The sequence below is a fragment of the Telmatherina bonti genome (assembly GCF_933228915.1).
Source record: "Telmatherina bonti genome assembly, chromosome: 13".
In the NCBI taxonomy this organism is placed as follows: domain Eukaryota; kingdom Metazoa; phylum Chordata; class Actinopteri; order Atheriniformes; family Telmatherinidae; genus Telmatherina; species Telmatherina bonti.
In genome coordinates, this window is record NC_136611.1 from 32448029 (window position 1) to 32473958 (window position 25930).

The following is a 25930-nucleotide window of genomic DNA, read 5'->3' on the forward strand; positions in this document are numbered from 1 at the left end:
AACTGACAATCTGAAATAAAGAGATAAAACATAACTAGCGATAAGATGGGATGTATCTGCATTAAAAGTAACAATTTTGAGATAAAGTTATGTGTCATATGATGTCATCCATAGCATAAAAAATATGAATGTTTGACATTGCCTGTGCATTAAAATTAGCTCAAATTTACACAGGTGTTAATGTGTAAACAACCACATTTTAGCATCAACCTCTGGGAAGCTACAATGAAAACATAATATCCCGAATTTTGCATTGATTTGAATAACATCAACAATAAAACTATATGGCTCTTGAGGCAGTCATAGCCAAAGTCCAAGATCAAAATAACTGGTATATTTAGTTCATTTAGACCTTGGAGAATGAGAAAAATATCAGTTTGCATACGTTTTATGAAAAAGGTCAAATTTGAAGAGTTCTACCGCAGCTGATGCTGCTTGTTTCTCGGTTCCAGTCTGAGCTCCGAGCAATTTCTCATAGGTTTTTTCGTCTATGCGTTCTGTCTGTCTAGTTTGCATGAAAACAACACATCATGTCTAACAGCATGCTCATTTGACTGCCTGACAACTTCAAACAGGTTGATTCCTGTTTATTATGACATATTACAGCTGGAATATCATACCTGGATTCCACTCAGGGAAGCAGCACCCATGTAGAGGAAGACGCCATACAGCACCGGCATGGGGATGAACTGTAACCCAGGTAAAGACAGACTGATGTTACACAGCTGTTTTAGTGTCTTGACTCACACCCATAACTGCTAACATGGAGCGCCACGTACGCTTTAGGTCATGTATACAACAGGCATGAAGTAAAAGACTTTGATCAAACAAGGAAAAGTTTTTGTTTATGTAATATTCTCTATATTTATAGATTTTTATCAGGCTTCTCAAATTCACACTCCTGAAAATCTGCAGCTGATCATGTTTAATTACACATATTACAGTTATCATGCTTGTGGGAAAATAATCAAACGTTGCTCTCACTGTTGTGGCTGAAATGTCTGAATTATCTCGTTTCCTTTTGAGTTTCCTGCTAAAGAAGATATGCAGAAGCAATGAAGCTCCTTCCATCCATTTGAATTATTTCTATTAAACGCAGCATTTAATATTATGCTTAATTTAACTCAAGAAAAATGTTTTATATTCATCACTTTATATATTAATTCTTTCCAAGCATAACAGTAATCATACGTAGTATTACTGTTGATATTAACTTACCTAAAAATACTGTTGTATTGCTGAGTATTGATGACTAATCAGGCAGACAGTAACATCTGAAGGTTTGTCAAACTCAATACTGCAAGTTTAAACTATATATCTATGTCAACTAATTCAGAATTACAGAAACATTTTTAATTTTCCTCACGTACTGAAGATGACTGGTTTGTTTCAACACCAGTTGTTAAGCTTATATCATGAGACATAAAATGTGACACTTGGAATTAAAACATGGCATCAGACTTTTTCAGTCCACTGAAAAAAGACACAACAGATTTTATAACTTTATCACAACAAACTCACTAAATTATCAATGTAACAGATTAAACTAAATCAATAGATTCGCAATTCAATGATTATAATGACATATAATAGATTTATGTGTGATAATATCATTATTTTTAGGGTTGTGATAACATGCTTTTGTCCCGATTCGATTCGATTTGATTCCGATTTTTTGGTGCTGATTCGATTTAAACAGCGATTCTCACAATTTTTCAGTATTGCTGATTTTTGTAGATTAAAAACAAAAAAAATGTCTAAAACTTTTTCTTTGTTTGTTATTTTTCTTCATTTCAATGAGAAAAAAAAAAAACAGTAGCCAGACCGTCATTCTGCTGCTATAATGCCCAAGAAGACAAGTAAAAGGATCAATAAAAAAAACAAAAAAAAAGACAAAAATTCTATAGTGCATTAATATTTTTTACTCAATTCAATTTTCCCACCCCTTATTATTATAAATTTCCCAAATTGTTGATTTATTTATTTACTCTAATACTTTTATTTAATAATACATATTTTATTTAATAATTTTTGGCATTAAATAAAACAAACAAAAAATAATCAAATCAATGACCCGATTACAAACAACAAGAAACACACAGCTAACAGCAAAGCAATATAATACGAAGAAAACAAAGATTTTTCTGTAACAAACTTCATACCTTAAGTACTGGAGCGAGAAAGATGGAAACTCCGGTAAGAACAAAAACCAAGATGCCCGTCAATCTCTGCTCCCTGCAAATTTACCAAAGGTGAAATATTCCCAACAGAGCGTTTAGTCAAAATGATCTTATTATATCTTTTATAAAAGACTGAATGACGTTACAGTGGTTTTCTGTATTTGTGCTCTCGGTTTGTGTCCCACTGCGAACCCACCTGACTCCCAGGAATTGCGGCTGCTCTCCTGGTGCGCTGGATTCGCTCTCCATCTTCAGAGAGTCGATGTGGGCGATGGAGATGACGGTCGCTGCCACATACCAGGGCAGACCCAGGAAGGAGCATGTGGCCATGAGGACACCCACCCAGAACAGATCCAGGTGGTAGCCACAACCTTTCTGCCATGGAAACCAGACAAAGGAAAAAATAAAACATGAGGTGGAAATTATTAGCTTTTACTTAAATGTAACTAATAATCTTTTAAATGTTTCTGACTTCAAGTTTTTTTTTTTTTTTTACATTTAACACTGTGTAAGAAGTGACAACGTGAAATAAAACAATTCTGAACCCATCAGAAGGTCTGAAAAATAACATGCAGCTGTGATTAAATGAGTTCCTAGCTTTCAGTAGACAATATTTAGGAGTACTGTACTCACCTTGAGCTTGTTCTCTTTACGGTTAACAATGACTGCGCTGATCTGTTGGTCCATGAAGATGAGGATCGTCACAAGGAGGGCCGGGACAAAGCTGGCCACATACACCCACCATGGGTTCTTCCCAAAAGGCATCACCAACCAGCCACGATCTGGTCGGGTTGGCTGGGGCGACACAAAGACCATTTCAACTTTACAATCAATAAATAAGAGGTTAAAAGATCCAATTTGCTCTGATGAGACAGTCTCAGTGGTTTGAGAAGATTTGGCTTCACTAAGAATACATAGCATTAGAATAAAACTAAACATGTTTTTACCTTAAATTCTGTTGGGACGATTAGCTTGGGTGTTTTGAGTCCCATCAACATATCAAGCCCAACAAACGTCATGATGGACATGAAGATGGAGAAGTCACTGATAAGTTTCCTCAGCTGGTGGCAAAGACAGAAAATGAAGTTAGAGAAATAAACGTGAGCAGAACTGAAAGCAGAGCTCTGATTGGAACTTATAGATGATGAAATTTACTTACAGATAATGAAATTTGAAGAAGAAACATCAGTTTTGTTACCTTGGTGGGGAAGTAGCGGCTGAACTTGAACTTCTTGAGAGAGACGGTCATGGAGTAGGTACCAAAGAAGAGGATGAAGGACATGAGCGCCAAGTCAGGGACGTACTTGCAGGACTTTCCCACCAGAGATCCTCCATACTTCAGACACTCTTTCTTGCTTAGCTGACTCCAGTCCAGAGCTGTCACATTTAACTGGGATGGTGTTGGCAATGGTTGGGAGACAGGAGAGGATGAAGAATGAAGCGTTTTGACAAAGACATGCACAGAGTTATAATTGTTAGTACGGATGTGACGTTATGAACCACGGAGGAGAGTTGTAAGTTGGCGGGACAGATGGTGAGAAACACAGGAGAGAAAGAGGAGAGCAAAGCGACTTCTGTTTGTTTTTGTCACAGAGAGGTAATACCCTGCACACATCCAGCCTGAAATACAAAAAGCACCCAGAGTCGAGACATGTAAATGGAATGAAATCAAGCACTTACCCCAGAGACATTAGAGCTGTTATCTGGCATTGGAACTAAACCATTGAAGATCATTGCAGCCACTGTTAGTGAATGAGGGAGAGACAGACAGACGGGGGGTAATGAGACAGAAAATGAAAGGGGATGAGGAGGAAAACAAATGGGAAAGAAAAAGAAATGCAGAGCATAATGAGAATCCAGCTGCTGGACAATGCAGAGAGCACTCGGAGGCCCATGCAGACAAACAAAGAGGTACTCACTTGCAATAGACGGCAGCCAAATTGTTTGTGCATGGTGAAAGCAAACAAGGTAAACAAATCAGTTACAGAAATCAATGTCTATGGGAAAAAAGTGCTAATCACTGCCACTTTTAAGTATAAAAGACAGCAATCAGGGAGCATTTGGAACTTTTTGAAAGTCTAATGAAAATGTGAGTGCCATTAAACCCATCGATAAATATGGAACCTCTAAACTTCTTATGTTTGTTCTGATCATCATTACAGACAATTTCCAACTGATACAACTTAGTTGGTTTATTGTAAATGGAGTTTGGTAAGATACATAAGATATCATTGAAACATAATAAAAAATATAGTCACCTCTTCCTGAACAGGTTTTAAGTTAGGCAAGTATAGCCTCAACACTGTATTTTCCAAACTAACACGAATTTAATTAAACTAAAATTAACAGCAGTCTGTGGAATCTTAGAAAAGTCTTGATTCAGTAACCTGCAAATGAAAACATTCAGCAACAAAAACCTAAAATTATCATTTTATGTATGATTTTATTTCAGTTCCTTGATGTTTGCAGCATCTGTTTTAAGGTCCTACACCTCCATTAAGGTTTGACTTAGATCTGGCAATTACAGCACCTTTAAACTTTCTGTTGTCGACTGGCTGCTGGGTCTATTATCATTGTCCTGTTGCAGGACCCAGTTTAATCCATGCTTGAGCTGTCAGATAAATGTTCTCACGTTTGTCTGAAGAATACTTTGGTATACAGGAAAAATTATGGTTGACCTAATGAGCGATAGTTGTGCAGATCCTGTAGCTGTATGAGGCAGTTGTACTAATGTGCTGTTAATCATATCATATCATATCATATCATATCATATCATATCATATCATATCATATCATATCATATCATATCATATCATATCATATCATATCATATCATATCATATCATATCATATCTCCCCACAGACATCTCCCTGAGCCAAGGGGTGAACTCACTCGGGTCTGGAGCCAGGCACTCGCACTTGTAGGCGGTGACGTAGTCGGGCTTGAAGTCAGTGTTGATGGGATAATATTTGAAAGCGCCCACCATCTTCTTGATGGCATCAGAGATGAAGATAAAGGAGATGAGGCTGGAGAAGCCCTCTTCAGTGAAGCGTGTCATGTATTTGATGATGTAACTGGCATCTGAAGCCACCAGCACGAAACACTGTAGGCAGGAGTGGATGCCGATCCACAGACGCAGCTCCATGTAATCTATTCCATTGTTCCTTTGGAGGTGAAAGGTTCGGGAGGCAAAGGGAAAGAAAAATGATCTTTACAGCTTATGAATATCTAACAATATCAACACATGTGGTGTATTATACTGAGGATGTAAAGGAAACTGTAACTTTATATGTTTGAATCTATTTAGGTATCAAACATCTCATGAACATGAATCTGTGACAAAAACAAGTGATTTGTTTGGTTTATTCTGACTTAATCAAAATAAATCAGATAAGGTTGCCCATTGATGTTGGGTGGAACAAATCTGTCCTCACACACACAAAAAAATTATATTAATGATGTAGGTTTACAAAAACGTTTTCCCATAGAGATGAGCATCAACAATTCTCCACATATTCTTATCATGGCAGGGGTGGGAAACGCCGGTCCTGCAAGTGTTCAACGTTTCCCTGCAGCAACACATCCGACTCAAAGCAATGGCTAATTAGCAGAGCAGTGGAGAGTTTATTGTCAAGCTCTGCATCAGTCTGCTTATTGTGTGTCAGGAGTGTTGCAGCAGGGAAACTCTGAACACTTGCAGGACTGCAGCCCTTGTGGACAGGAACTGTCCACCTCTGCATTATGGCCGAGTTAAGGAGCAGAAGACCACAAAGAAACTCACTTGCTGAATTCAAACAGAAGCTTTTCAAAGATGAGAATGGGTCCAGTGGAGCTGAGGATGATGAGGGGCTGACCCCCAAAGAGACAGAAGACAGAACCTGCCAGGGCTGTACCCAGGAAACTTTCCATCACACCCTGGTAGAGGAAGGAGACAAAATAAAAGCTTGTTAAGGAGAGGGAGAAAGATGATTGGATGTTGAAGAAGTCTTGCAGATATGAGATGGAAATGCAGCTAAACACACACTGGACAGTTGAGACAGGACAGTGTTCAACATTTATGGGGCCAAGATGTTGCACTGCAGGGTACAGATGGAAGAAAGTGATTTAGTTGAACAGTGCTGAGAAATGACTGTATTCTCATATGCAGTGTATTTTTTGTACAAGTGTGTTTATGACTGATTTAATATGCAGTTACTTATGCACAACATGAACACTTTTAGGGTTGTACCACACTATCTGATATATCTTAGGGTTAGGGTGGGGGGTTAATTTTATTTAGTGAAATCAACTCAACTTATCATTATGTAAAAGGTGCTTTATGAAGCAGATTATACAAGATTTAATCTTCTATCTGCGCCTATTTGTTCATGTATAACAATGTAAAGTTAAACTGAACATGAAATGAAATGAATATCTCTGATATCAGATGGCAGTAAACACGCTGTGTAAGACAGTCTGCCCAGGAGAACATGGAAATGATTTACAGGTCTGTATTTATCTTGATGGTTTGTGTGGAACCTGAAGTCCTCTACAGGTGGCGGTGTGGATCAGTGTGACAAAGTAAATGGATAGTTCTCTCTCCTTGTTTCTGGTTATTACATGCTAGTTGTAGCCTGGCTGGAGAGCCTGGTCAATAAACACCAAGCAGGTTTCAGAATTTATTTAAACTTAAAGTTCTGCTGTTAAATGAAAGCAGGTCCTGTTTGGGTATTCACCCACTGAAGTGTGGAAGAAAAACTTTTATTTGTCCTGAGTGGGGAAATTCTGAGCCACAGCAGCAAGACAGAAGGAAGAGAAATAAAGCCACCACAAAAAAAAAAAAAAAAAAAGAAAAAGAAAAAAATTGCTAAGATATATGCATGAAGAGAAGAATTAAGACATGAAATCACATATTTTGGTCATCACTTACAATATGTAAAATAGTCATTTATTTAATATGTCTTAATATTGTGCATTTTGTGTTATTTTTGGTTAATTAGGAGCACCGTTTGTTGTACAGTTAGCTGCTCAGGACTTCTGCAGTGATGTCTGGACGGGGTGGGAGCTTTTCTCCAACATAGACAGCAGTTTATGCATCATCCACCTTTCTCCCACTACCTCTACTGGTTCTAAGGGGCATCCCAGTACAGACTGTTCAGTTTCTTTCTCCACAGTAGACAGTTCATATAATCACTGCCTTCACTGATAAAGGAAGGAGCAGTAATAAGTAGTAACATGAAGAACAAGGTGTTTTTAATGAATAAAAACAGACAAGTTGAAATAGAATATCTGATAAACTGGATTATGGATAGAAGTTCCACTTTTCTAACAAACCTCCAACACTCCCAGTTACAACATTTTAACTACAATCTAATAGATGATGTTTTCAGAGGAGTTCATGTTTTATTGAGAGGCTTCCAGCTTCCTTCTGTCAGCTTCCTGGAGACAGAGCAAAAGGTGAGAAATCTTTCTCATAATGTTCTTAACGTACTCGCTTTGCACAAGACTTACATCCCAGAAGAGGCTGTGTAAAAGGGTTTTTTGTTTTTAGGAAAAAGGTCCTTTTCAAAGAAGTTTAATTTCCACTGTTTTTAGATTGTTTTTGTTTCAGATTCATAAAATCAGGAGCTGATTATTAAAATTTTGATTTTTGAATTTAATTCAGTATTGAAAGCAGGAAATGCATGATGCTGTGGTCAGCGCCGCGGCCTCACAGCAAGAAGGTCGCTGGTTAGAGCCTCAGCTGGGGGGGGGGGGGCTTTCTGTGTGGAGTTTGCATGTTCACCCCGCGTGTGTGTGGGTTCTCTCTGGGTACTCTGGTTTCCTTCCACCGTCCAAAGACATGGATGTTAGAGTAACTGGATTAAGCGGTTTGGATAATGAATGAATGAATGAATGAATAAATACCTATCAAAAAGTCATGCTATTTCAATTTTGATTTTGATTTGTGTGCTTAAAGTCAAAATAAAATAACCATTCACTTCAACTGAATTCATGTTTCTAGGGAAAAATAATGTATTTATGAAAAGACACACAAATCAAATCTTACAGTGAACTGCGTCAAATTTTTAGTTTACAAATATCAGAAGGAAACACTGAAAATAACCTTAAAAAAATTAAATCAGACCTGTTCTTGTGAAATTCTATCACATGAACTGGAAAAACATGTTTGGTTTTCCGCAATAGCTCTTTTTAAAAATATTTTTTCTGAATGAAATCCATATTTTTTCAATAAAAAAGGTAAGTTTTTCTTAATGATTATTAAAGGGTTACATTTTTTATCTATTTTTTCAAATATGTTCCATGAAAATGTCTATAAAAATAACGCTGTTTTCTTTCTCTGACTTGACAAGATACCTTGAGGTTCCACAAGCGAGTTTGAGGAAATAGAGGAACATCATGTTCAGTGTCACAGGTGGATCCTGTTGCTGTACTGGTTCCCATTATCCCACTGCACAAAGCATGACTCTTTATCAGCCTTACTCTAAATCATTTTTACTGTACAAAGCAGAGTTTGTGGAAAAATGAGTGTTCTGCAGGAAAGCAAGTTAATATTTTATATAAAAACCATTCTGCACTTTACAGCAGCAGATACTCCGTATTTACCATGATTTATCATGATCTACTTAAAAAAATGAGACTTTTTTTAACAGACAAAATGGAAAATAATTTTGTTACTTAATAAAAATAAAAAAAAAAAACTTTAATTCTTGGTCAATGCAATAAGGTTTTGCATGTTCAGGCTTGTTTTTTTCTTCTTCCCCCAATTGAATTAAGCTGTGTAACATTACCAGAGGGTGGCAGTGTAGGTACATCGCTGGATGTAGAAAATATAGTTTCCAGGCAATTTTCCCCTTATAGAGAACCAAGAACTGTGGCAGAAAATATTCTTCTCCTCAGGAGTGATGATAATATCTTGAGAATACCTTGGATATTATATCATATCTGAAGTTTATTTACTTTTACGTTAAGTTGTCTTTTAATGTTTGAGCCTTTTCTCAGCTTTTAATGTGAAAAACTTCTGAGTTCAACACGTAAAATGTCTGTTTATCATCATCTTTAACTCAAATATGTTTTGGTAAACAACAAAGAAAAACTCTGTTGGTATCAAATTAAATCCTTAATCCAGAAATGGACTTTTTTTCTGTTGCCGGTGTTTCTCTGCCTTACCTGGTAGTTGTCAGTCGCATCTCCAAGGAGGCCGCCGAAGGTGATGGCGTTGGTGATGCATCCCAAGTAGATAAAGAGTACCGCAGATATAGACTGGATGTGAAACCCTTCGTAGAAATCACTTGGCAACCACGGCAATTTCCGCTTTATGTCCAGGTACAGACCCCCACAGAAGCTATTGTATACACACACACACACACACACACAGAAAAGGGTGTTTCACACACTCCTCAGCATGACAAATTACTTTCTGTAAAGCAGCAGGTCTGTGACTTCCTGGAAAGTGTTGTCTTGGAAGCCATGACCAGACAACATCTTTAAAAAAGCAAACTGAGTGTTGTGCTCTGACTTTGATAAAAGTCACTGTAGTTCCTTCAAAGTCAAGATAAATTCTCTATTTGACTAAATTCAACTTGAAATAACCAAACGTAGGAAGAATATGTCTTTAGGTCATCATAAGCTGGAGCTGGCAGGATAAATCTGACAACATAATGGAGTTTTATGGAGAGGAATTAGTAGAAAACACCCAGCTGCTTTCTTTAATTTCACACATTTCTAACGGTACAACTGGTCCGTTTGTTCATACCGTCCAGTGAAAGCCAGCTCCTCTCCAAGTTCATGTGGTACTGGCATCTCCTCATCCTCAGAGAGCCTTCCTCCTCCTCCAGCTGTACCATTCATCAGTCCCAGCTCATTTAAGGAAAACACTGACTTCCTGCAGAAAACACACACACACACACACACGCACGCAACGCCGCTGAGCGTAAATAAGAGGCTTTTCATCCTTACAAACTTCGATCGTTGCTGACATGGAGGCATGGTTCTGGTCACCATTAGGCTCTTATCTCTTGTTTTCATTCCAGGAACTATTTCCTCTTTTGTTAAGTTTCCATACAAACATGGTGGCTTTAGTGAAACACAATAATCACTGTTAACTTATTGCTTATCGTGCTCCGACAACGTTCTGGACAACAGGAGGGGTTAGAGGAACAACAACCTTTTGTCAGCCGAAGTAACTTTCTTTGGCGGCTCAATGCGGATTTTTGGATCCCATTCACCAGGTGGAAGCACAATCACTTCATCCAAAAACTCATCTATGCCTGCAATGAGGTCCTCTCGATCTCTGGCTTTGTAGGCCACGTCACTGAAGAGCTGTGGGGGGGGGGGGGGGGGGGGTGTAAAAGGAGAGGATTAAACCATTTCACTTGGATGAAATGAAAACATGTAAGTAAACTATATTTTCAAGAGAACTGCAATATTCAGTTCTTTGCTTAGTTTCCTTTGTTCAAATAACAAAACTAAGAGTCTGACTGGATCATGCTTTACTAAATGCTCACTGATGACTAACTTCTAGACTGACTGCACATTAAACAGGCCAAATAAGACTTTATGTTCATAAAGTGCAAAAAAGTTATTGGTCTAATGGATAAGGCGTGTTTTGTGAATTAGGCCCTCTGGCTTTGACAAGCGCTTTCAGACAAACAAAACGTGCACAAACAAATTTGACTTGACTAAATATTACATGTTAGAATAAATCCCTGAAAAAGCAGTTGTGTAGGGAGCAAATTGAGAGATTTGGTTTGGGTAGATTCAAAAACAACTACAACATGAGAACATGACAACAATGTTTTCATGTTTTAATTTACATGTATTATGTGTAAGTGTTAGTATATGAACAAATTGCACAAAGCAGATCTGAGTTTTAAAGCTGATATCTTTAGCTTTAGTTTACAGTCAAGCTCTAGATCTGTAAATAAAATAAAATAAAATGTTGAGTTATAAAAAGTAAACTGGTTCAAATATCTGAGTTCGTTATTATCTCAGGTCAACTTTAAATACCAATTTTTCATCTTTAGGTCAGCTTGAGACAACTTTGTCAATCCATTTGGGAGGTTCCCTGTAAAGGAGGTTCCCTCAATTCAACATTTTTGGGAGGTTCCCTGTAAAGGAGGTTCCCTCAATTCAACATTTTTTTCATTTATATATATATATATATATATATATATATATATATATATATATATATATATATATATATATATATATATATATATATATATATATATATATATATATATATATATATATATATATATATATACCAAGAGGCTGAATGTAATATATTTCTGACTGATTCTCCCATTAAAACATCTCTTTCCACAGTGAACTGAGTCATATATTGTACCAAGAAGTAACTAAGACCTTATTCAAGACAAATAAGAATGATTTAATCTAATCTGACTTAATCTAAAGACAATGTGAAATACATGAGAGGGATGGGGAGCCACGTAGGTCAGAAAACAGTTTAGTTTCAGATGAATGGTGTTACTGTAAATGGCATCAATGGGTTTCAGGAGACTGTGACAGCGATGTGTCGTTAAACAACCAAATAAAAAGGCATGTAATGTAGACATTTCGATACACAATATCATGGACTTACATCATCCACCATTAGTGTTGCTATGGCTCGACCGATCTCATTATACGACTTGGCCTTTCCTTGAGGTCCCAAGAGAATAAATAGGAATCTGTTGGGTGGTGAAATAACTATGAAGGATATGCTGAGGTTGCAGGTGGGTGAGGATAAGGATGTGTGACAAGATGCAGATGGTTTTACCTGGTGGGAACAGGCACCTCTGTCAGACCTCCAAGTGTTGTAGCTTGGGCCAGGCGCACAAAGGCCACAAAGGGTCTGTTGAGGAAATCTACTTCCCCCACCAAAACGTTGGAGGCCTCTGCATCTCTGGGGATTTTCTTCATGAATTTATTTTTTAGCTGCAGGAAAAGGATGAAAAATGTGAGAATAGGGTGAGAACGATGTCTGCGGCATTTTACAGCATATTCATTTTTCATTGTTTAAGCCTGGCAGGTTGGACTGGGGTTCATATTTAGATCATAGATAATAATCCTATATTGTTTATGAGAATAAAAATCTAAAGACCCAACAATGAGATGGCAAAACAGATGAAAACTGACACAAATCTGACTGAGAGATGGATGGCAAGCCAACCTGACCTGTCTCATCGCACGTTAAGGTGTGGCAGGAAATTGCACAGAAGCATAATAACGCTCAATAATAGCTTTGTCAATAAAGCGCAGCCTGAATCTGTGGCTACATGTGAGCGCGAGGCACGCGGACCGGACAATGAGATCTATGCTCCTCTCACTGCCAGCTCAATATTGACACTAACAATGTGGCACACAGGAGCACATCTACACAAAGTGAAAAACTGCCACTTGGCTGTTGTTGCATGTGACCTACTGTCGGCCTGTAACTACATTTTTAACATCCAGCCGTCCATTTGCAGCTGGAGTCCTCGAAAAATGAACAGCCAGCACTCATCCTTGTAGCTGCATTCACTCAATACATTTCATGACCCCGCTCTAAAAAATAATCTCATTAATTTTCACTGTGAATGACACCTAATCCTGACCTGCCTGCTCCAAAACTCAGTAGCCTAATCCACGCAACAAAAGCACGCCCTTGCAACAGTCCCAGCATCTGTCACCAGGTTTATGTCACATTACTGCACTGGCTCCACAAACAAGTGACTTATATATTTGCACATTTCCTCCATCCCTTGCTGTCACCTTCGATAACAATCGCAATGAAAGACTGATGACGCTCAGGACTAAGGCACTTCAACAAATCATCGCTTCAACACAATACACAGCCTTACTGAGACAAGAGACGGGTAATCTCTTCGGTAATAGGAAGCAACAAAGTGGAAAATGAGTATGTGCTATAAAGATTGCTTCCACTCTGATAAACAGATACTTAGAGAGTATAAGGCAGGTACACGAGCATTAAACGCAGGCTGTGGGATGAAACTAAAGCCATGCAAGTGCAAAATTGAATCAGTATCTATTTAAGTATATGAAAGATTGTTTTATTGTTGATGTAAAATGAGGTGATTGGTTTGAAATTTAAAGTGATAACTTACCTGGTCAGTGCTGGGAGTGTCTGCTATGTCATTCATGCTTCTACTCTGAGCGTGACCTGAAAGATAAAGCAGCCAGTAAAATCACTAATCCACATACTTTGGACCCTTTCAGCTTTAGTATTGTTATTAAGACCCCCAGTTTGTATGTTGGTGTAGAAATGCACGATCTCGTACTGCAGTGAATTCAATCATTTTCCCATTTGTTTTTATTTGCAAAAAATGCAACATGCTGCACTGATAATTAAAGAAAATGAAAGAAAACAGTTTTTATCACACAGCTTTGTGGAATACTTCTCCATCATTTGTTACTTCCAACTGGTTATTTCACAAAGAAAGAAAGAAAGAAAATGGAAAGAAAGAAAGAAAATGGAAAGAAAGAAAGAAATAATGAAAGAAAGAAAATGGAAAGAATAAAGAATAAAGAAAGAAAGAAAGAAAATGGAAAGAAAGAAAGAAAGAAAGAAAATGGAAAGAAAGAAAGAAAGAAAGAAAGAAAGAAAGAAAATGGAAAGAAAGAAAGAAAGAAAGAAAACGGAAAGAAAGAAAGAAAGAAAACGGAAAGAAAGAAAGAAGAAAGAAAGAAAGAAGAAAGAAAATGGAAAGAAAGAAAGACTGTGCCATTAGTTAATTTTTTAAATGCGTTTTTTACATCCAACATCTAATAATACAAACACTTGTTTCCATTAAATTATCTAGGAAAAGTGACCAATTGTATTGATGTACAAGTTCACATAAATAACAGGTTTATAACCAGTAGCTAATTCCTATCTTCCGTTCCTCAGCAGGACAAGAAGAAGATAATACAGGAAAACAACATAATATTGGATATGTAACAAACGATTACATCAAATGGTTGTGTTGTAAAAAATGCTAAATAAATGTCTCTGTATCTCAAATGGAAACACCTGCTGGCATTATACATTGCTGTGTTTTAATAAATACCATCTTTTTAAATGATGAATACTTATTGCTTTCCATGATAATTACTGATAGTTTAAGATTGTTTTCCTCTGAATGATGGAACCATTTCACTGAAATTTGCTTTTCATTTGGGAAAATTACAACCCTCTCTTACTTGGCTGTTATTTTTGTTTGGTTGGTTTTATTTTTATAAATATAAATTCTTTGAAATGGGGATGCAAGTCGATTTAGTGCTTTATAAGTGACATATGTGTGCAGGAAAATGTGCTAGCTGTCAAATTGTTGGAGAAAAAATCTCCCAATGAATGACAGACTATCAGATCAGTGAGAATGTACAAAAGTTTTACTTGCTGCAAGGAGGTCACACTACCCAGCAGACCAAGTGACCCCCAGCCTGTGGACAAGGTGAACCAACAATCAACTTAGAATTACACCCTTTTATACTCTTCCTTCCCCCAACCCCATCTGGGAACGTCATTAATGTAGGACCCCCAGAGTGAGGTTTATAACGCCAATCTCCAGCAGGGGGTTAATTTACATTTCAGAAACACTTTGAAGTAGACAAGAACTTCGCTACAAACATTATTTTGACCCTCTGACCTCAACATGCTCACAATGGCAACAGTTACATGATGATTTTTAATTCAAAATTAATAATTTGAAATTAGATAATTCGGAATTCGCGTATTCTCCTATGAGTCTACATGAAAATAATAATTCCAAATGAAGGTTTACATGAAACATGTCCTCACCATAGACTGTATATAAAATGATGGGCGGAGCCTCCATGACGTCACCCATAGGTTTCTGAAGAGCTGAATTGAAGCTTGGTGGGCGGTTCCTACCATCGCCATCTTGGCAGGGGCATGCGTGTCGTCTCGCCCGGAAAATACATATATGGGCAAAGAGGTGGAGCTGAGAGGGGGGCTGTGAACGTCATGGTGGATGATTGACATCTAGTGAACTCCGAGCTTTCTGTAGCTAAGACTTAACCGAGCTAACCCAGTGATAGCAGGAGCTAACCAGCTAACGGAGGTAAGTGGACTAAAGCTAAGTCACGTTGTTAACCGGCTAAAAATTGCGGTTGTTCTACGTTATTCTTACTTGAAGTGGGAGATCGGGTAGCTGTCAATCAAAAGGACACGCCCCTAAATATGCAGATATTCGAGATTAAATTACTTTTTTTTTTTTTAAATATAACTTGTCCGTTTAATTCACTCCCCCCACAATTATCATGAAGGTAAACCTGACCCATTAAACTGAAAATGGATTTTTGTACCAGGCTGTAAACATGTTTATTTCTGCTGTGAAGTTGGTCTTTTTAACATGGGAGTCTATGGGGATTCTCTCTGTTTTGCAGCCCCTAGCGGATGAAGGGGGAACTGCAGTTCTGTGCACTTCTGCTTCGGCTTCCCTTTTATCCGCCGGAGGCTCCGTCCCTCTTTCATATACGGTCTATGATCCTCACTTAATTCCTCTTTAGAGCTGCGGGTTGGGAAGGGTTCTGATTGGACAGAGGGTTCACGTGACGTATGACGTATATATGACGTAAATAAACAAAGTTGACTCCCTGCTTCTCGTCTTTTCAGTCCTAACTTGTAAAAACTACATAATAAGTACCAGTTTTGCCGCTATTTTTATTATAAATGTGAAGTAGCAGCTCAACACGAGCATACTACTTCACTTTCTGCGACAACTGAGAAGGAGAAGAAAGATAGACCACCGAACACGGGAGGCAAAACAACGCGCGTCATCGGGACAGGACAAGGTAACGAGCATGCTCAGAATGACCAGAATTAACGACCAGAATGAAGGTTTACATGACAGAGCAATTAAATAGTTCGGAATTAAAGCGCGAATAAACCTCGAAATTACGTTTAATTCCGAATAGAAATTTGCAATAGTAATTAAGTGTTTACATGGTCGTTTTTCGTCAGTTTAAAGTGGAATTAACTTTAATTCAGAATTAAACAGGAATTAAAACTCCAATATAAACGTAGCATTATAATTACAAGATTTTTCCAAGACAAAACTAAGGATTTTGTATTTTTTTCTGTCACAATAGTTATAGTGTTTTCTATCGATAATTTCTATTGGTTTTTTTAAATGAAAGGCTTAATGAGTTGTGTGTGTGTGTGTAAATATTTAAGAGTTACTGAGGATCAACAGTATTGGAGAAAGTGGTTGGCCATCCCTGTTCGGATGACTTAGGTGTCATTATAAAAACTTTGTTTTTAAAAAGAAGCATCTGCCTCAGAAGAAAATAAAAGCAATCATGCCTAACATGATGTAAAACCAAACTCACGCAGACGGCCGTAGTTTGCAGGCTGCTGTTTCATTCTAAGGTCCTCTGTGGATCGGTTAAAGTTGGCTGATTGTCCCTGACCCAGACCCGGACCCGGACCCGGACCTGGACCCGGACCCGCTCCACCTCGGGGTGCCACATTCCGATCTGACGAGGAAAAGGAAGCAGACACATTCAGCAGCAAAGTGGTCGGAGGTGATGCTTTATGATTTATTAAGCAGCATGCGCTCTGCCCTGATGAGATGTGGAAATGCTACAGTGGTAATTAACTTATCAAACATTAATGCATCTCCTGGTGAGGATATGAGCCCTGCTGACTGCAGGAGAGCTTGCGATCATTTGCCGAGCGCACCAAACACATGCATGCTCAATTTGTAAGATGCATCAAATTATATGTCAGACCAGGATGGACCAATCATTGACAAATAAATTAAATAGCCATATAACTGTATCACATGGCCAAGTGTGTGTAGTTCTGTTAATCGTGGAAATTAAATAAACCAAAAGAAACAACGAAGTCGAATAAATGGCACGATTGTTGTTCCAGTCAGACGGCATACTGGTTAAATGAGATTTGAATGACGACTGGTAAAATGGGCACCGACACTCACTGGTGGAGGAGCTGGACTTGCCCATGTCGGCCAGCGAGCGGTGAATCGGCTTCTTGGTCTGATGTCGATGTTTCCTCAGCAGCACGAAACTGATCTTCTCTCTGAGGTCAGGAGATATCATGCCTTCCTCTATCTGTCTCTCAATAATGTCATCTAGAAACATGAGAAAGATAGTCAGGGGGGTCCAGCGTTCCCAGGAAAGATAACCCTGTTTGTTTGACTGCAGCGGGGACGGAAACAACTGTGTTGATGCAGCATTCTTCTTGTCTTGTCGGCCGCCACACACACACACACATTCAAGGTTATTTGGGGTTATATGTGATGATAAGGGAGCTTTGGTCTCGATAAGTTGCCCAACTTCTTCCAGAATCCTTTTTCGAACTTAAGAAGCTTATTTTATTTGTTGTTTGTTGTTACCAATATTTGTTCTTTTAAAAGTCTTTTTTTTTAGTTTGAAATAAAAAAATTAAAGAAAAAAAAGATGTTCAGTAGCTTGCCAGAGGGCACTTCTACATACGGACAGGAGAAGTAACAAAATGACACCATGGCGATGGCCTTGTGATACTGGCAGAAATCAGACAAGCCTGTAAATGAAAGGTTTATTGGCTGATTTCCTCCCTGAGATTGAATAATGCTGCTCCAGACCAGCAGTGTAAATGCATGAAAACAGTGTAAAGATTTGTAATTCTTAGAATAACTCTTTTCTGCACTGAGATTTCTGATTGGAAAAGGAAATATTACTCAGAAAGAGCAAAGCAATGTAAGCAGAAGAGGAGCAACACGTTTTTTACTACGCTGAGAATGGCCGATCTACTCGTCAATTTTCTAAACCCACTTCATCCGGTACAAAACTGCAGGGGCCTGGAGCACAAGACATGGAGTACATCCACAGCGGGTCGCCAATCCATCACAATGCCAACACATTCACACACACACAAATACAGTTTTCCACACAGAAAAGCTCCAGCAGAGATCAGAACCAGATCAAACCACCACCAGACAGCCAATCATACACAGACATAATTCCACTCAGATGTCACATTTCAGCTTTAAGCATTTCAGAGAATAACATAATAGTCATAAAATATCAGTATTAAGTAAACTGTAGCTGATTTTCTGATGAGGATGGCAGATCTCAAATGTTCCCAACAATACATCAGCTAACAGGAATCTGAGATGTGAAACGCATGAAGACAAAGAGCAGCAGTAGTGGCTTCGTTTTTGTTAAGACTAAGAAATATGAACTAAAATACATGTAAACTTGTAACTTTTTACATGTTTACATTTAAACGTGTAACTAAAATAGTCTTGGACTATTTTACAGCTAACTGGTTTTCAGTCCTGTCCACCATGATGCATCTGCAGCTCGGTGTTACGTAAGTATCATGAAGGGGTCAATGTCAATATGGAACATGAGGAAAAACTGACGGCGGTGGATGTATGCTGATGTGTTTTTGGTACAATTGATTCATTAGGTTAACCTACAAATGGAGGTTAGCTTATTGTAACGCATGCCTTACTGGTGCAAACTCAGCTGTGAGTTAACAGGCCACAATCTCGGTTACTAATTAACCACCAACTTAACTGTAAACCACCGATAAGACTTGACAAGAAGTAAAACTGTGGTTAAAGAATAATTTTTCCTTTACTTTGTCCAGTTTAACCTCATGTACAAACTGACAACTGGGAAATTAATCAGTATTCTGGGTAAATAGAGACTTCAATAACATTGTTTTCCTTTTAGTAAGTGCGGATTTTCCGTTGTGGTGTTGTTTTCAGGAAATTATAGAGAAAAAGATGCTACTTATTTTTAAATCTGTCATTTCCAATCCAATCCAATCCAGTTTATTTATAAAGCACCGTTAAAAACAACAAAGTTGACCAAAGTGCTGTACAGAAGAAACAATAAAACATACATATTTACATCATTTGACGCTTTAGACTGAACTGCAGACTTCAGTAGCTCTTACACACACCGATGATTTGTACTTATATCCTCAAGGGTTTGACTGATGCGTCATCTAAAGCCTTACTCATACTTTTAATTTACTCCAACAACTGAAACTGTGGAAAAAAAAATTCTGCTGTTAAATGTTTTGGAGTTATTGGAGTGATCTGAGTTTTCCTAAATGTGTTGCATAAAAGACTTTAAACTGTTAATCTATTCGCATTTAACAATAAATTTTAAGCTTTCTTTGGGAAATGTTCCATTAAAATAGCCGATTTACACAGATAATTCCTCAATTTAATATTTACTATAAGGTTATTTAAAGTAAATTATATATTTTTTATTGTATCATCTGAAATTTTCACTGAAAATAGTAGGAATGAAATGGATGTGATATATTGGAAAGGAAGTGTAGATTTTCTTTTGATGCTTAGAGCATCTTCTTTTTAAGAAGGGTTGGAAAGGTCCTGTAACGTTCGATGACACCTGGTGGAACATTTTAAAGGATGAAATGACCAGAACCTGCATGGAAAACTGCTTATACAAAGTAAAATAATCTAAACATTATACTGGATCATATATTTATAAGTGAAAAGAATGAAAAACTAAATAAAAAAAAAAAAAAGTTGTGATTTCTACATTATTGAGCATATTTCCCCAGTGTGGTTTTGTCCCAACAGCCTCAGCTCAGATTAGCTCAATTAGTAAAAGTGAAACACAATCAAAGGAAGACCTTGAACGTCTCACCGACTATCTGAGGCAGCGAGTATCCTTCCAGATCCAGGAGCACTGTCCCGGTTTGGAGACATGTCCTGAGCTCAAACAGACTGTGCAGGGACAGCGTGGACACGTGGGGTTTACTCCACCTCTCTCCTCCCTCTTCCACCTTTTCCTCAAACTTCACCCACCTGGAGGCACAGAAACACAGGATAAGTCATGCTTTTCTGGCTCTGCTGATGAGTCGGTTGTTTAAAAGTCTTTATTTAGCTTCTGTCATCACAACCACGTCTGATTACAATCTGATAGGTTTGAGACAGAATAACTATTTACTGAACACCACAGTAGTTAACTGAAAAGAAATTAGCATCTCTGTTGGGGAAATGAAGGCATATTTAGGATTTTAACAATACAGTTGGAAATGATCCTTCAGCTTTTAGTCTCCAGCCAATCATGCGATGCTGACTGTGTGTTTATGTGTCGGTGTGGTAAATGCACCTGGCAGACTCCTTCCATTCCAGCTCGTCTCCTTCTCGTTGTAAGGTGTCCATCTCAGTGAAGAGTGTTGGTGTGCGCATGTCATCATCTTCGCTCAAGATGTATCGTAACCGCTCTGCTGCTGGTGACACTGAATGGAGGAGGGCGAGTCAGGTTTGTTTTGAGAACTGAGAGGGAACATAGTTTTCAGGATGTTTCAATGACGCTGCAGGTTATGTGACTGTGTAGCAGGCAGCTGGATGACCTTCAGCTAGTCATTTATTTATCTATAACATGGTCATAATTCTAACACACAAACACTGCAGCAACAGTTTACAGGTCGGTTGCCTTGAAACAAAAGAGCCATAATAATAATAATAATAATAATAATAATAATAATAATAATAATAATAATAATAATAATAATAATAATAATAATATAACTTGAGGTGTGTGTCATTATTCACAACTTTTCAGGGGTGCTAAGGGGTCAAATTTAAACAAGTTGTGCTTTGAATAATATAGAATAATAAACATTTCAACAATAGGGGACAAGGTATACCTTGTATAATAATAATAATAATAATAATAATAATAATAATAATAATAATAATAATAATAATAATAATAATAATAATATAATTTCCCAACAAAAAAACAAAACAACAAAAATAAAATATTTAAAGAAAATTATTCCAATTACTGCACAATTTAAAAACCCTTGTAAACCCTAATTACCCCCCCCTTTAAAAAAAAAAAAAAAAAAAAAAAAATCCACATTAGAAACATGGATATGAGCTGTGTGTAAAATACAGACATGTTTCTGTTATACAACAACAATATATATGTATATAAATATATACAAAACCATGATCTAATGTCAACTGCCATGCATTATTTTCATAAGCACTCTCTGAAGGTAGCCAAATACCTCATCATCTAATTAGTGACGTGCATGAATGTGCCCAATTAAAATATCTTTTAACTATATAATCTTTTGTCTTTTGTTTAAATTTTCTGATTGATTGACATGTTTTCATATCTTCACGGTTTTTTTAACACAGATTTATGAAAGTAATGCCCGACAGTTGACATTAGACCGTGGTTTATACATACAATAAGGCAAATAAGTATTTGAATACCTGTCTATCAGCTAGAATTCTGACCCTCAAAGACCTGTTAGTCCACCTTTAAAAAGTCCACCTCCACTCCACTCATTATCCTAAATGATCATAAATTCAAATATTTATTTGCAGCAGTGACATACAAATGAATTATTTAAAAAAATCATACATAATTTCCAGCTTTTTATTCTTATGTTATTTCCTAGAGGACACTAGTGATGAAAATTTCAGACCCCTCTATGATATTTAAATGGAAGAACTTGCAAAATCACAGGGTGTTTAAATACTTATTTGCCTCATTGTACACAACAATCTTTATACTTCACTTGTTCCACCGCAGTAACAATTGAAATATTGATGCAAACATCCACATTAGACAATCCCGCTTACTGTCATTCACTACTAACATCCCTTTCATTGTTGTACAAGTTGAATGTAAGACTTAAATGGAGCCCGTACTTGTGACTGATGTTGCAGGGTAACGTTCTGTCAACTATGTCACCACTGACATATGGACAGTAATGACCTACAAGAAGTGAGTCTTTCAATCCACCAGTGATCAATAATATTGAAGTTTTCTATTGACAGCTGCCACCAGTAAATCCCCTGTAAACATCTTTCACTTATATTTCTTCCCTAAGTGGCGCTGTTTTGTAAAAAAAACTTTAAAAAAAGCCCTTTTCTTTTGTTCTGTTGTAAATCTTTGTTTGTTTCCTGAAAGCACGATTTGACACCACATTGCCAAAAGAGCCGCACACGCTGCAAAGGACTGTATTGACATGTGCATACAGTCCCGGCAGAGCAGCACGTCTGCTGCCTTTCTACTGATTGCATCACATTGATTTAACAAGTGAATTCCCGCAGCCAAAGTCTTTGAGAGTGAAAGCAGCAGAGGTCTGCCAGGCAGCGGAGGCACGGCTCCTGCTGTTTACGACTAGAAAAGCTGGAAGGAAGTGAAACTAAATCAAAAACACAACAAAGAGCTTATGTCTCTTTTTTTATTTTTATTCATTTTTTAAAATTTTTTTATTAAAGCCACCCTGCCGGCTCGGTACCAAAAAACTGCTACGCCAGACATCAGTGGAATTTATATCTAACACACACAATTGTGCAGCATGACATTTCACAACTGAACCATTTAATGTTTGTGTGGATTTCATTTGATTCTTACAGTTTTTGGGACATTTCGCATGACTTTATGGTAAAACGCCTGTTTATAAAATCTGATACTTGTCTGCTGTAGCCTGGTGGTGACAACCAGAAGACAACGCTTTCAAATATCACTGAGTTATAAATGACAAATCTGCAAAAACAATATTTTTGTTTATTTTCTTACATTCTTTTAAAGGGACAAATAAAGACTTTGGATAAAAAAAAAACAAAAAACAGAATTTTTCTCCTCATTCAACATATTTGTGTTTGATCAACCTTGAAAATGTGTTTTATCCTTTTTGTGTCATCTTTAAAATATTTGTCTGCATAGTTTAGGAGAACAACAACAACATTAATCTACGTTTTAGTTCATAGAAACAACACTGAACAGTACTTTTCCCCTTCAGCTCCACAAACCTTCAGCTTTACAGATGTAGAATAAAAAAAAAGAAGACGAAGATGGCATATTAGCATCTCAGGGTTATTTTTATATCTGGTTATTTAATCTTCTATGTATCTTCCACAAGAAAAGCACAAAACATTTGTGTTTAAATACTAATATTCTTAGGAATTCATCGTAAACAGAATGAGATTTAACTTTTCTCGGCCCACACTCAACACCACATTGCATGTAGTCCTAAAAAACATCCTGATAAGGAGTTGGCATCTGGAGTCTAATATATTTTTATTCCCAACTTAGTCCAGATTCGAGTCAGTTGTCAACTCTCCTGCTTTCTGACTCTTTCTGAAGCATGGGGACCTGCAAACAGTTAACCTTCTCTAAGATCAAACTCAGGTTGTCATGACTGGAGACAAGAGGAGGATTCAAAGGCTGAAAAACGAAGCTTTGTTTAACAAAGGAGAAAAAGAAAGTCTGAGAAACGAAGGCCAGTGTTTGCTTCACACCACTGTGAGGAGCGAAGGAAGAAACAGGGATTAAGTCTAGATGGTGTGACGAGGCGATGAAGAACAGGTGTGGCATGATCAGGTGAAGCTGCAGGTAGAGAGGGAGGAGAACTCAAGGAGGAGCAGAATGCAGAAGATGCAGGGAGGCAGAACATGTATGACACATCATCGCATGTTGTTTTGTTTACAGAGATAACAAGGACCATGCGGGGGGTGCAGACATCCAGCTACCAGGAAGGAAATTTTTTTTTTTGGTTTTTTTTGTGTGTCTTGTCCAGCATTTAAGCAGCAGAATGATGGTCTGGATGCTGTTCTGCTCAGCAAATTTACTTTGCCAAGGGGAGCATTACTGGTATGATGATCCCCTTCATTTTCTGGATTCTTATTTTATTTTTTTTTATTTATTTTGTATAATTGTAAAACAGAGTTTCTACTGCTGGACAAGACCGGAGAAGATAGAAGAGGGACAGACAGACGAAAGGAAAGAGAAAGAAAACACCTCATAGAGAGAGAGGAAAAGAGAGAGAAAGAAAGAAAGAAAGAAAGAAAGAAAGAAAGAAAGAGAAAGAAAAGACAGACATTTGTGTAAACATACACCCATACACATTCACCAATAAACGCACGCACACACACATTCCTTCCTCCTAGGAAGGGAATTCTGAAGAAAGAAGTCCATGGAAGTGAAATGATCTGGATCTTCTACTTACACACCAACTTCTGTTTTTCTTCTTCACAGTAGTTTTATTCATTTGGACTTCATTGCTGCAACTTGGCTGCAACATTAAAGTTTCTGTTTAAGCCGGGTAACTGTCCTGGTGCCTCCACAGAAGACCCTATGGGATGTTAAAACTGACTGAGCTGACTGCTGACCACATATGGGAACTGGATGGAAGGACGGTTTAGTTAAACTGGTCTGCTAGTTGAACCATTATTTCACTTTGGATATAATCTGTTTGGTTGTACATGTTATTTATTTTGGTTATATTTATTGCCTGTTTCATTGTGAAACAGTTTTTTTCTCTTGTAAAGCAGCAAACTGCTCCACACCAGGCTCGGTGTGTGTGTTGACCTCAGTTTTCTCTACAACCAGATTTCACTAGATCCGCTCTGTTCTGTTTGATGTATTTACTATCATTTTGAGCTTTTGTCAGAAGTTTATCAAAGACTCTTCCTCAGTTAGCTCCATCCTGCAAATCTGGTCCTAAAAAGCCAACTAAACCAACATGAAGCTGTTCAGGGGTAATTTGGTCCCGTCTTCTGACTCTGACTTCATACTTACTGGTGCGGTTGATGTCTTGAAGACCCTGCTCAGCTGAATCCATGAGTCCCTCCTCCATGTCTATCTCTGTATAGCGGTCATGATCGTGCTGTCTGTGGTGGCCGTAACGTCTGTCTCTATCGGTGCTAGGAGCATCTCGACTAGAGCGCCTTCGCCTGCGCTTGCGTCGGTATCCTCGGGATACCGGGACGCCTATGTAGATGGACTGATGATCTGTGAAAAGACAGTTTCCTGGTTGTTAAATGGACATGTACAAGAAATAACACTCAGATGACAGTTTATGTTTTCAGAAATAATTTGATTCACATGCAAGTTGTAATAAAATCACAGTATTTCTGAAACAAGTTGAACAAATGTTCTGAATGAAACTACATAAATTATTCTCAGCAAACCAATCAAGTGTATAAAATATCAGCTTGGCTCATACAAACTGCTCTTCGTTAAAAAAAAAAAAAAAAAAAAAGGATGATGTGAGCTTGATGATCTGCTGGCAACTAAGATTTTGCTGTAAAACTAATTTCATACACAACTCCAGGTGGAATAACTTTACAGGCACATGCAAAGCAACACTGATTGTCTTGGAAAGGAGCAGATTCCTGCTGTTCAGCCTGAAAGCACTGAAAGTACTCATGTACAACTCCCTCATGCCTGAGATTCAGCCAAATGTCTCCCAGTTCACTCTCCACCTCTTGTGTTCTGTTATCGGCTGTAACATGCAGAAATTAGCAACAGAGATGTCTTTGCTAGAAAGTATAAGTTGGAATATAAAACAAAAGCTTGAAGCGATGTTAAAGTACACATAAAGAGTCAATGCACACATGACACTCACCCTCCTCCTCTTCGTAGCGAAGGTGAGAGAGACCCATCCCTCTTCCTCCAGGGTCCATTCTGGCAGTAAGGAAGAAAAACAGACACCTGTAACTTTAGACATCACACCATGTCTGACTCTGGTTGTTTATCCGCTATAATGCACAATATATATTTCCATGCATTATTCCTGCATCTGCACAGTGATGCAATGGCACGCTTGCAGTACTTTATGTTGTCATTTGTGTGTGCATGTGCCACTGCTGTGTTTCTGGGACATAAGCCTCCAGCAGCAACACCACCAGCAGACCTTGTCCGGTGACCTGCATGTTAGGTTACAGTGCAGATCAATAAGAAAATAATTAGGAGGGTGGCCTGATCAATAAAAATGTGCATAATTAAAACAGCT

At 37.8% G+C, this 25930-nt stretch overlaps 1 protein-coding gene across 1 annotated transcript in view; it reads right to left on the reverse strand.

The window, feature by feature from the left end:
• The window catches only part of slc4a5a (solute carrier family 4 member 5a), a gene marked incomplete at both ends in the record, with an annotated part of 29270 nt that extends 3669 nt beyond the window's left edge, over positions 1–25601 (reverse strand). The window contains 21 exons of the mRNA XM_079250791.1: positions 621–689; positions 2163–2235; positions 2377–2555; positions 2814–2975; positions 3128–3241; positions 3379–3570; positions 3861–3922; positions 5074–5345; positions 5963–6096; positions 9331–9505; positions 9917–10045; positions 10328–10482; positions 11771–11858; positions 11948–12105; positions 13275–13330; positions 16501–16647; positions 17112–17264; positions 19807–19967; positions 20275–20404; positions 24715–24927; positions 25544–25601. Coding sequence (XP_079106917.1) covers positions 621–689; positions 2163–2235; positions 2377–2555; positions 2814–2975; positions 3128–3241; positions 3379–3570; positions 3861–3922; positions 5074–5345; positions 5963–6096; positions 9331–9505; positions 9917–10045; positions 10328–10482; positions 11771–11858; positions 11948–12105; positions 13275–13330; positions 16501–16647; positions 17112–17264; positions 19807–19967; positions 20275–20404; positions 24715–24927; positions 25544–25601 — 2880 coding nt within the window. The remainder of the gene's footprint in view (positions 1–620; positions 690–2162; positions 2236–2376; positions 2556–2813; positions 2976–3127; positions 3242–3378; positions 3571–3860; positions 3923–5073; positions 5346–5962; positions 6097–9330; positions 9506–9916; positions 10046–10327; positions 10483–11770; positions 11859–11947; positions 12106–13274; positions 13331–16500; positions 16648–17111; positions 17265–19806; positions 19968–20274; positions 20405–24714; positions 24928–25543) is intronic.
• Positions 25602–25930: the final 329 nt, after the last annotated feature.